Here is a 13,451-nt window from a genome sequence, read left to right as displayed (position 1 = left end):
ATAGACTGGAAGATGTGAGACCCCCCCCCCCATCCCCCATCCTACTTGTCACGCCACTGGCTGACCTGCACCATTGTCTTTGTGATGGGGTGAGGGGGTGTGGGGGTCTGATTGTTATCATTGGTGCCTGTAGGGCCACTAATAGGGGGGGGGGGGGCACCAGTCCTCCTGTAGGGGGCCCGGGCACACGGGGGGGGGGGGGGCCCAACAGCATGGGGAATCGGTGCAGTCAGACGAAGGGGCGATTACAGAAGGAAGCCCTGTGCAGCTGAAAGCCAGTTTCTCCCCCTCCTGCCAGCTTTCAGCTGCTGTGGGGAGAGACACAGACACAGGGCATCATTCCTGTAATTGCTTCACCGACACCGATCTCCCTCCCTGTTCTGCCTGCGCTGAGTGAGATCAGTAATTCTCCCCCCAATATTAACAGTTATCTCTAGACTGATAACCCCTGGGGGCTTTTACAGCGCCACCAATGGAAAATTTAGGGTACTGAAGTTTGTCGCCATTTCCTGGGCGCGTGCAATTTTAAGGCTTGACATGTTTGGTATCTCATTACTCCCCACAACCCCACAAGTCGTGCCCGAAAATGTAAACTGTGTTCAAAGCACACATGTGAGGTATCACCGCGATCGTTAGAGCGAGAGAAATAATTCTAGCACCTGACCTTCGCTGTAACGTTAAAGTACAATGAAGGAATAAAAAATACTGATAAAATTGATAAGAAAAAAAAACATAAAGTGCCCCATCCCTCCGTGCTCGTGCGCAGAAGCGAACCCATACATAAGTCGCGTCCGCAAAAATAAACAGAGTTCAAACCACACATGTGAGGTGTCACCGTGATTTTCAGAGCGAAAGCAATAATTCTAGCACCTGACCTCCTTGCTAACTTTAAAGGTACAATGTAAAAATAAAATAAACTAAAATGAGTAAGAAAAAAAAAAAATTAAAGTGCCCCGTCCCTCTGTGCTCGTGTGCAGAAGCAAATACTTGCGTAAGTCGCACCTGCAAATGTAAACGGTGTTTAAACCACACATGTGAGGTATCGCCGCGATCGTTAGAGCGAGAGAAATAATTCTAGCACTGGAACTCCTCTGTAACTCTAAACTGGTAACCATTAACCGCTTGCCGACTGCGGACAGTATATTTACTGCGGCAGTCAGCCCACGGCCAGGCAGAGTGACGTAGGTCTACGTCGCTAGCCTGTCACCGGGTTTTGAGCCAATAGCGGGCGAGCGCGCGCCCGCCTCGGCTCGTTTACAGAGGAGTCCGGGCGTGTGACCGGCAGACCCGATATCCGCCGGTCACACTACGATCGTCTGTAGAGCGGGAGAAAGGCGGGCGGCTTATGTAAACAAGCCGCCTGTCATTCTCCCCTGTGTAACAATGGAGATCAGACGGTTCTACTATGTAGGACCGTTGATCTCTGTTTTTACACTAGTAGCCATGTCCCATCACAGTTAGAATCACGCCCCTAGGACACACTTAACCCCCTCCCTGTCCAATACAATTAACCCCTTCCCTGCCAGTGTCATTTTTACAGTAACAATGCATATATATAGCACTGATTACTGTAGTAATCTCACTGGTACCCCCAAAAGTGTCAAAAATGTCAGTCAAGGGTCCGGTCTGTCCGCCGCAATGTCGCAGTACCGCAAAAAAAATCGTAGATCGCCGCCATTACTCGTTAAAAAAAACCCACCAAAAAGGACAAAAATCTTTCCCTTTGTTAGTAAACGCAATAACTTTTGCGCAAACCAATCAAAATACGCTTTTTGCGATTTTTTTTACCAAACATATGTAGCATAAAACAAATTGGCCGAAAATGTTAAAAAATTTTGATTTTTACATTTTTTTTGGGGGGGAATTTCATATAAAAAAATGTGAAAAATATTGTTATTTTTGCAAAATTTACGCTCTTTTTTTGTTTATAGCGCATGATCAAAAAATCGCACAGGTGATCAAATACCACCAAAAGAAAGCTCTGTTTGTGGGAAAAAAAGGACGTGAAATTCGTTTAGGTACAGCGTCGCACGACCGCGGGAATTGTCCGTTAAAGTCATGCAGTAAAGAATCGCAAAAAAAAACCCTGGTCAGGAAGGGGGTAAAATCTTCCGGGGCTTAAGTGGTTAAAAATTACTGTAAGCCCCCGTTCACACTGCGGCGACCTATCAGGCGACCTGGTCGCCTGACAGGTTGCCTGCCATACAGAAGCTATGGACCTGTTCTAATAGGAGCGACACAAGTCGCTCCGACTTAGAAAAAGGGTCCGGAGCTTCTTTGGGGCGACCTGGAGCGACCTGCTTTGACTTCAATGTTATGAAGTCCGTGCCGGCCGCTCCGAGGTCGCGGTGCGAGCAGCGCGCCGCGACCTGTGTGGTCGCCTGGGGAAGTCGGATCGCCCCAGTGTGAACGGGGCCTCACAAGGGATGTTTACATTCCTTGAGACAGCAATAAAAACTGATTTAAAAAATAAATAAATAAATATAAATAAAGATACAGTGTAAAAAATAAAATAAAATAAAATGAATAAGAAAAAAAAATGTAAAGTGCCCCATCCCTCTGCTCACGCGCAGAAGCGAACGCATATGTAAGTCGTGCCCGCAAATGTAAACAGTGTTCAAAACCACACATGTGAGGTATCGCCGCAAACGATTAGAGCGAGAGAAATAATTCTAACCATAGACCCTCCTCTGTAATTTTAAAGGAACAATGTAACAATAACAAAAAAATAAAAAATAAAATGAATAAGAAAAAAAAAATTCTAAAGTGCCCCATCCCTCTGTGCTCGTGCGCAGAAGCGAACCCATACCTAAGTCATGCCCACAAATGTAAACAGTGTTCAAACCACACATGTGAGGTATCGCCGCGATCGTTAGAGCGAGAGAAATAATTCTAGCACCAGACCTCCTCATCTGTAACTCTAAACTGGTAACCATTAAAAATTACTGTCACAGGGGATGTTTACATTTCTTGTGACAGCAATATAAAAAAATTAAAGATACAGTTTAAAAAATAAAATAAAATAATAATAAAAAAAATTCTAAAGTGCCCCATCCCTCTGCTCGCGCGCATATGTAAGTCGCGCCTGCAAATGTAAACGGTGTTCAAACCACACATGTGAGGTGTCGCCGCAAACGTTAGAGCGAGAGCAATAATTCTAACCCTAGACCTCCTCTGTAATTTTAAAGGAACAATGTAACAATAACAAAAAATAAAAAATAAAATGAATAAGAAAAAAAAAAAAATTCTAAAGCGCTCCATCCCTCTGTGCTCGTTGCGCAGAAGCGAATACATACATAAGTCACACCCGAAAATCTAAACGGTGTTCAAACCACACATGTGAGGTATCGCCGCGATCGTTAGAGCGAGAGAAATAATTCCAGCACCAGACCTCATCTGTAACTCTAAACTGGTAACCATTAAAAATTACTGTCACAGGGGATGTTTACATTTCTTGTGACAGCAAAAAAACTGATTTAAAAAAAAAAAAAATTAAAGATACAGTGTAAAAAATAAAATAAAATAATAATAATAAAAAAAAAAAAAAAAAGTAAAGTGCCCTATCCCTCTGTGCTCGTGCGCAGAAGCGAATACTTGCGTAAGTCACACCCGAAAATGTAAACAATGTTCAAACCGCACATGTGAGGTATCGCCGCGATAATCAGAGCGAGATAAATAATTCCAGCCCTGGACCTCCTCTGTAACTCTAAACTGGTAACCTTTAAATTTTTTGAAAGTGTCTATGGAGATTTTGTAGTACCGTAGTTTGTCGCCATTCCCCGAGCGTGCGCAATTTTAAAGCATGACATGTTGGGTATCTATTTACTCAGCATAACATCATCTTTCACATTATAGAAAAAAATTGGGCTAACTTTACGGTTTGTTTTGTTTTTTTTTCTAAAAAATAGTGTTCGAAAAATTGCTGCGCAAATACCGTGTGACATAAAAAATTTGCAACTGCTGCCATTTTTTTCTCTAGGGTCTCTGCTAAAAAAAAAAAAAAAACATATATAGTGTTTGGGGGATTTAAGTAATTTTCTAGCAAAAAATACTGACTTTTTTTTGTAAGCAACAATTGTCAGAAAAAAAGGCTTAGGCGTGAAGGGGGTTAAATGTGCGCAAAACATGAAAAAAGGCGCCAGTAAGTGAACGTTTTCGGTGCCGCCGATTTGTTATTCTGAATACTGATTTTTTTGCGCTATTTCGCAGACTCGTGTAGGCAGACATGTTGGGCGTCTATTTACTCGCCGCGGTATCGCCTTTTTGCGCACAGCCCAGGGATTAAATAATATTTGTGTGCTAACGTTCACTTTAATGTATTTTTATTTCTTGAAAATATTAAATTTGATGAAAAGTTGCGCAAATATCAAGCGACATAAAAATTTGCGACAACCATCTTTTTATTGCATGGGTCTCTGATCGCAGAATATAGAATGTTCAGAATATTCAGAACATTCTATATTCTGCGATCAGAGGACCATGCGATAAAAAGATGATTGTCGCAAATTTTTATGTCACTTGATATTTGCGCAACTTTTCATCAAATTTAATATTTTCAAGTAGGGGGGAGGGGTTAACCAGAAATTTATATTTTTTATGAAAAAATATTTCTAGAGGGGAAGAAGTTAAAAAAAATAAAATAAGAATGTTGGTATTAGAAGCTGACCCGTGTGGGGTCGGGGTCGGGAACGCGCACGGGTGAGAACGTTCTATGGAGCGCGCAGCTGGTTGCCATGGAGATCCCACAGTAATAATGGCGCCGCGAGCTTCGCTGGCCCCGCCCTCTCTCAGGACACGTAATGTCAGCGACTTTCCTTCCCGTGACGTCACGCCGGGTCATACCAAACTAGGAAGGGGGAGGTCGGTGCGGGACTCCCGGTGTTTACCGGCAATCAGGGGGCGGTTAGGGGTCCCATATTGTATTTCTGTCTGTTGATATCGGAGAGGGAGGCACACCGAGGATCCGGGACAGCGGACCGATCACTCCCCCCCCCCCGGCTTCCCGAGCAGGTGGCACTGTCCGGCCGGTGTCTGATGGTTGGGGGATGCGGCTGTGATCTGATCGGTGAGGATGGAGGAGACCCGGGACTACGTGTACGGGACGGTGCGGGAGGTGAGATGTCCGCCGATCTGATCGTATGAGGAGAGATCTGACACCCGATCACTTCCTGATCCCCCCCAGACACACACCGAATCCCTTCCTCCATCGGATTCCAGATCCCCCCCCCCTTCTCCAATCAGATCCCAGACCCCCCCCCCTCAAAATCAGATTCCAGATCCCCCTCCTCTTCAATCAGAGCCCAGACACCCCCCCAATCAGATCCCAGATCACCGCCCTCTTCAATCAGATCATGGATCTCCCCCCCACCTGTCCACGAGATCCGGGATCCCTACCATCTGTCTACGAGATCCGGGATCCCCCCATCTGTCTACGAGATCCGGGATCCCCCCATCTGTCTACGAGATCCGGGATCCCCCCATCTGTCTACGAGATCCGGGATCCCCCCATCTGTCTACGAGATCCAGGATCTCCCCCTGCCTCTGTCCGCGAGATCCGGGATCTCCCCCCCCCTGCCTCTGTCCACGAGATCCGGGATCTCCCCCATCTGTCTACGAGATCCGGGATCTCCCCCATCTGTCTACGAGATCCGGGATCCCTACCATCTGTCTACGAGATCCGGGATCCCTACCATCTGTCTACGAGATCCGGGATCCCCCCATCTGTCTACGAGATCCGGGATCTCCCCCCGCCTCTGTCTACGAGATCCGGGATCTCCCCCCCCCTGCCTCTGTCTACGAGATCCGGGATCTCCCCCCCCCTGCCTCTGTCCACGAGATCCGGGATCTCCCCCCCCTGCCTCTGTCCGCGAGATCCGGGATCTCCCCCCCCTGCCTCTGTCCACGAGATCCGGGATCTCCCCCATCTGTCCACGAGATCCGGGATCTCCCCCATCTGTCTACGAGATCCGGGATCTCCCCCATCTGTCTACGAGATCCGGGATCCCTACCATCTGTCTACGAGATCCGGGATCCCTACCATCTGTCTACGAGATCCGGGATCCCCCCATCTGTCTACGAGATCCGGGATCTCCCCCCGCCTCTGTCCACGAGATCCGGGATCTCCCCCTGCCTCTGTCCACGAGATCCGGGATCTCCCCCCCCCTGCCTCTGTCCGCGAGATCCGGGATCTCCCCCCCCCGCCTCTGTCCGCGAGATCCGGGATCTCCCCCCCCCGCCTCTTTCCACGAGATCTGGGATCTCCCCCCCCCCCCTGCCTCTTTCCACGAGATCTGGGATCTCCCCCCCCCCCCCCGCCTCTGTCCACGAGATCTGGGATCTCCCCCCTGCCTCTGTCCACGAGATCTGGGATCTCCCCCCTGCCTCTGTCCACGAGATCCGGGATCTCCACCCCCGCCTCTGTCCACGAGATCCGGGATCTCCCCCCCCGCCTCTGTCCACGAGATCCGGGATCTCCCCCCCCCGCCTCTGTCCACGAGATCCGGGATCCCCCCTTAGTCCACGAGATCTGGATTGCGATGGTGGTGGTGGGGATGGCGATGATGATGGTGTAATGGAATCTGATGACCCGCACTGTACTTGTGGTCCTCAGTTAGTATACGGCTTCCTCCCAGTCATATACATAGATATCAAATCCCAGCCCCCGTCATACAAAGTCAGCCTGACACTTAGTTTGTATACCGGAAACATCTCACTCCTTTATTGAACAAGAAACAGACTTTTATACACTGGAGAAGTATTTCAGTCACAACATGAATATTTACCCCAAACATCACACAATGGTTAGATAACGAGGTGACTCCTGGCTAATCCCAATTAACATGCTAATTAACTCATTACACTTAAAGCGGTTGTAAACCCTTGGGGAAAAAAAAAAAAAAAAAAAACCTGCAAGACAAAGGCATAATGAGCTAGTATGCATCGGCACCGGCAAATTAATTGAAGGTCCCCCCGGACCTTCAGAGCACATGCGTCGCTCGCGAGAGCGGCTGCATGCACTGTAAATATCTCCTAAACCGTGCCGGTTTAGGAGATATTATTTGTACCTACAGGTAAGCCTTATTATAGGCTTACCTGTAGGTAAAAGTGTCAAAAAGCGGGATACTACTGCTTTAAGCCAGCCTGGAAGACCAGACTGCCGGCACCAAGGCTAAAACAAGATACAAATACACATATCATAGTGTATATACTGAGAACTCACCGTAACCAATAGGTGAGCAAATCACCATCATTTACATTGTGTGGGAGACCGGTGTGTGAGCCGATGACATCATCTGTTACTAATCTGATCAACTGAAGCAATCCAAACCATCAATTTATCTGTCACATAGATTTTTCACTCTCAGTGACGGTGCGTATCGTCACAGATGGTGGGGGTGGTGATAGTGATGATGATGGTGGGGGTGATGATGATGATGATGGGGTGGTGGTGGTGGTGACGATGGTGGTGATGATGATGGTGGGGGTAATGGTGGTGGTGATGGGGGTGATGGTGGAAGTGATGATGATGATGGGAGTGATGATGATGGTGGGGGTGATGATGATGATGATGGCGGTGGTGGTGGTGGGGGTGGTGATGATGATGATGGTGGGGGTGGTTGTAATGATGATGATGATGGTGGGGGTGATGATGATGATGGTGGTGGTGACGAGGGTGGTGGTGGTGGTGATGATGGTGGTGGTGATGGTGGTGGTGACGATGATGATGATGATGATGATGGGGGTAATGGTGGTGGGGGGTGATGATGATGATGATGATGATGGTGGGGGGTTGGTGGTGGTGATGGTGGGAGTGATGATGATGATGATGGTGGTGTTGATAATGGGAGTGATGATGATGGTGGGGGTGGTGGTGGTGATGGTGGGAGTGATGATGATGATGATGATGGTGTTGATAATGGGAGTGATGATGATGGTGGGGGTGATGATGATGATGATGGTGGGGGTAATGATGATGATGATGGGGGTGATGATGATGATGATGATGGTGGTGTTGATAATGGGAGTGATGATGATGGTGGGAGTGATGATAATGATAATGATGATGATGTGGATGATGATGATGGTGGGGGTGATGATGATGATGATGATGATGGGGTGGTGGTGGTGGTGACGATGGTGGTGATGATGATGGTGGGGGTAATGGTGGTGGTGATGGGGGTGATGGTGGAAGTGATGATGATGGTGGTGTTGATGATGGGAGTGATGATGATGGTGGGGGTGATGATGATGATGATGATGGCGGTGGTGGTGGTGGGGGTGGTGATGATGATGATGGTGGGGGTGGTTGTAATGATGATGATGTGGATGATGATGGTGGGGGTGATGATGATGGTGGTGGTGACGAGGGTGGTGGTGGTGGTGGTGGTGATGATGGTGGTGGTGACGATGATGATGATGATGATGATGGGGGTAATGGTGGTGGGGGGTGATGATGATGATGGTGGGGGGTTGGTGGTGGTGATGGTGGGAGTGATGATGATGATGATGGTGGTGATAATGGGAGTGATGATGATGGTGGGGGTGGTGATGGTGGGAGTGATGATGATGGTGGGGGTGGTGGTGGTGATGGTGGGAGTGATGATGATGATGATGGTGTTGATAATGGGAGTGATGATGATGATGGGGGTGATGATGATGATGATGATGGTGGTGTTGATAATGGGAGTGATGATGATGGTGGGAGTGATGATAATGATAATGATGATGATGTGGATGATGATGATGGTGGGGGTGATGATGATGATGATGATGATGATGGGGTGGTGGTGGTGGTGACGATGGTGGTGATGATGATGGTGGGGGTAATGGTGGTGGTGATGGGGGTGATGGTGGAAGTGATGATGATGGTGGTGTTGATGATGGGAGTGATGATGATGGTGGGGGTGATGATGATGATGATGATGGCGGTGGTGGTGGTGGGGGTGGTGATGATGATGATGGTGGGGGTGGTTGTAATGATGATGATGTGGATGATGATGGTGGGGGTGATGATGATGGTGGTGGTGACGAGGGTGGTGGTGGTGGTGGTGGTGATGATGGTGGTGGTGACGATGATGATGATGATGATGATGGGGGTAATGGTGGTGGGGGGTGATGATGATGATGGTGGGGGGTTGGTGGTGGTGATGGTGGGAGTGATGATGATGATGATGGTGGTGATAATGGGAGTGATGATGATGGTGGGGGTGGTGATGGTGGGAGTGATGATGATGGTGGGGGTGGTGGTGGTGATGGTGGGAGTGATGATGATGATGATGGTGTTGATAATGGGAGTGATGATGATGGTGGGGGTGATGATGATGATGATGGTGGGGGTAATGATGATGATGGTGGGGGTAATGAGGATGATGATGATGATGTGGTGACAGTACGGTTTGTGTTCTCTGCACACAGGTTGTCTCTCTTCTGCCGGAAGATCTGCAGCCCGGACCGGACTTCCATGGCTGTTCCTGGGAGGCGGTGACATTCACAGCGCTGGTCGGCTGTCTGTCCATCTTGGTGTTTTTCTTCAGAACGGTGCGATGTGTAAGTACCGCCCACCGCGTTCCCTGACCAGAAACCCAGATAATGGCCTGCAGGGGCAGCCAGGAGGGGTTGGATGAAGGAAAGTGATCCCTCGGTCACATTGGTTGAGTATTATTGCCTCCAAACATGACCCATTCCAGTGATTGGGGCAGCATCATGGCTGCCCTGCTTTCTTCTGGTGGTACTTCATCATCATTGGGTTTTAATTCTTTGCAATTTAAGTAAAAAAAAGACAGAAAATGTTGAAACCCCCCCCCCCCCCCCACACAAAAACCTGTAAGCCAATGGAATAATGTGCTGGTGTGCATCGCATAATCACTCATTATGAAATACTTCCCTTAGAACCAAGCCCCCGCAGTGCCATCCGCTCACCCCTGACACGGCCGACATGTTCACCCATCTTCCTTCCTTCCGGGTTCATGTCCTCGGGGCCATCTGATTGGCTGGACACATTTAACCCTTTGATCACCCCTGGTGTTAACCCCTTCCCTGCCAGTGTCATTATTACAGTGACAGTGCATATTTTTAGCACTGATTACTGTAGTAATGTCACTGGTCCCCCCTAAAAATGTCAAAAATGTCAGTTAGGGGTCCGATCTGTCCGCCACAATGTCGCAGTCCCGCTAAAAATCACAGATCGCCACCATTACTAGTAAAAAATAAATAAGTAAAAATGACAAATCTTTCCCCTAATTTGTAGACGCGATAACTTTAGCGCAAACCAATCAATATACACTTATTGGGATTTTTTTTTTTTTTTTACCAAAAATATGTAGCAGAATACAAATTGGCGTAAAATGCTTAAAAAAATTAGATTTTTTTATTTTTTTTTTTTTTATTATTGAGAATTTTATATAGTAGAAAGTAAAAACTTAAAAAAAATTGTTTTTTGTTTTTATAGCGCAAAAAAATAAAAATGTAAAAATAAATAAATCATTTATTTTTTTAATGGCAAATTTTATTTATTTGGGAAATGGGAAAGTGTAAAAAAATAAATAAAATTAGCCATAATAAAATAAATTAAAGCGCCCCTCCCAAGTGTTTTTAGGGGTTTGGGGTTTGATCCTCCGCAGGACATTGGCGGTGCTTTGTGATCGGTGTTGTGACATTGTTTATTTTTCTTTATTGTTTCAGATCAAAAGCCGATGTTACGCAGGTAAGTGATCCGGGTTTATTTTTGATATCTTTGTTCTCTTGCTACCCTGTGAAGCTTCTTTCATGCCGAACAGTATTGGAATCGCACGATTCTGCCCCAATTTCCAGTATCGTGGCAAAACGCGCTTGCAGTGTCATTATTTCTAAGTAGTACCCCAAATGCAGCGTGATTTTTGCCATGCAACAAAACATGCGAAAATCACGGCGCCAAACGCGCCTGGCTCAGTACCAAAATGTGGAATATGAGCTTCTTTGGTGCGTTTTCAGGGTGAAGGGAGGGGGGCCCTTCCACAATGAATGGTGCCACTCCCAAAGCACACAAAAAAGCAAAAGTAACGCAACGCGGTAGCGTCATTCAGGTGTGAACCTTGCATGGTAAGATTGTAGCCCCCCTGTATTGAATTATATTGTACCCGTATTCTCTCACTTTACTAGTAAAGTGCTCTGCAAACTGTTGGTGCTATATACATCCTGAATAATAATAAAAACAATAATCCTCTATAATAATAAAGATAGTAATAATATAAATCTTGTATAACAATAATAATCATAATAATAAATCCTGAATAATAATATAAATCCTGAATGAAAATCTATAAAATTTAAATGTCTAAAATTTAAATTCCGAATAATTAAAAAAATAGTAGTAGTAGTAGTGCTATTATTTAGGATTTATATTTATTATTAGTAGTAAAATAAATCCTAAATAATAAAAAAATCTAAATTCTGAAAAAAAAATAAAAATATTAAGCTAAATCCTGAATTTTAATAATAATATTCAGGATTTAGCTTAATATTTTTTTTTTTCAGGATTTAGATTATTTTTATTATTTAGGATTTATTTTGCTAATAATAATATAAATAGTGAATAACAGCACTACTACTACTACTACTACTACTACTACTACTACTACTATTTTTTATCATTATTAAGGATTTAAATTTTATAGATTTTTATTCAGGATTTATTATTATTATTATTATTATTATTATTATAATACAAGATTTATATTATTACTATTACTATCTTTATTATTATACAGGGTTATTTATTATTATTATTACTATTATTATTATTCCAGATTCCTTATATTATTGTTATGATTATTAGTATTTTTTAGGATTTATTATTATTATTATTATTATTATTGTTGTTGTTGTTGTTATTAATAAAATACATCCTGAATAATATTATTATTATTATTAATATAAATTTAGAATGTTAATAATATTTATGATTGTTATTTAGGATTTATTATATGATTTGTATTTAGGATTTCTATTATTATAAATCATGTATAACAATATAAATACTTAATAATAATAATAATAATAATAATAATATAAATCCTGTAAAACAATAATATAAGTCCTGAATAATAATCATATAAATTCTGAATATTAATATTTTCTAGATTGTAAGCTCTAACGAGCAGGGACCTCTAGTTCCTCCTGTATTGAATTGTATTGTAACTGTATTGTCTTCCCTGACATTGTAAAGCGCTGTACAAACTGTTGGCGCTATATAAATCCTGTATAATAATAATAATTATTATTGTTCAGGATTTATATTATTATTATTATTATTATTTATTATTATTATTCAGGATTTATATTAGTAGTAGTAGTATTAGTATTCTTCAGGTTTTTTTTTAATTATTTAGGATTTCTATTCGATTTTTATTTATTATTATTATCGTTATTTATTATAAATCCTGAATAATAATAATAAATGATTTGTCTTTTCTTGTTGTGTTAATTTCCTTTTATCTTTATTTTCAGGCCGGGAGTCGAAGCTCGGGGATCAGGTCACTGAAATCCTGAACAGCAAAAGTGAAGTCCTAGAAAAGCTGAGCATTGTACAGAAACAGGTGAGGTCGCAGGGGGCGGAGTCACTTGTAGTTTTTAGAGAACACTATTGCCCCCCCCCCCCCCTGTAATGAGCAGCTTGACTAGCCAATAGGGAGGCGAGGGAGGGAATAGACCAAATTCCTATCTAAAATCTGCATTGGCCTAAAAGTTCTCCCTGAAGGCAAACACCTGGCAGCTCGCTGACCTTTACTGTCACTAAGAGAGCTAAATATGACATCACATGATAAATGTCCCAATAATATTCCAGATCTGGGTGGAAAATCACCGACAATGCAGAGCTGAAACTTTCACTACAGCTGGATGTACATTACTCACATTCTGTTAGAAATTATTTGTTTTCAGTTTGTTTGATTTTCTAATTGTTAAACTGGGTCAAAATAATGTGTGTTTTTTTTTTTTTTTTTCTTTTCTTTTTTTGTTTCTTAACAATGAATGTGGTTTTTATTCAGGAAATTACATTCATTCCAAATTAAATGTTAAAAGCAAATTAAATTTTGAAGTACTTTCAAATAGCATTTGTTTATTTATCAAACTCATTTTCTGTAGAATTTTTTTTCTATGAAAATCTGCTATTTTATTACCTTTTCTGGAACATTTTGTTTACAAGTTTAAATGAGTACTTTTTGCTAAAATATTACTTAGAGCCCCAAATCATTTTATTTATATATATATATATATATATATATATATATATATATATATATATATATATTTAATATTTTTATATATTTAATATTTATATATAAAATATGTTTATTCTGCTACAAAAAAAAAAGACAATAAAATGGCAATCCTTGCAATATTTTATGTCACACTGTATTTGTGCAGTGGTCTTTTAAATGCAATATTTGGGGAAAAAAATACACTTCCATGAATTT

The 13,451-nt window shown here is 43.2% G+C and overlaps 1 protein-coding gene across 1 annotated transcript in view; it reads left to right on the top strand.

Annotated features, from left to right (window-relative positions):
• Positions 1-13,451, top strand: part of MIA2 (MIA SH3 domain ER export factor 2) — a 127,965-nt gene that overhangs the window by 57,606 nt on the left and 56,908 nt on the right. Inside the window, 3 exon segments of the mRNA XM_082275861.1 lie at positions 9,415-9,546; positions 10,681-10,702; positions 12,484-12,572. Coding sequence (XP_082131987.1) covers positions 9,415-9,546; positions 10,681-10,702; positions 12,484-12,572 — 243 coding nt within the window.

The sequence above is a fragment of the Pelophylax lessonae genome, assembly GCF_965119305.1.
Source record: "Pelophylax lessonae genome assembly, chromosome: 13".
Lineage (NCBI taxonomy): Eukaryota > Metazoa > Chordata > Amphibia > Anura > Ranidae > Pelophylax > Pelophylax lessonae.
This window is presented reverse-complemented; position numbering and strand designations above follow the sequence as displayed.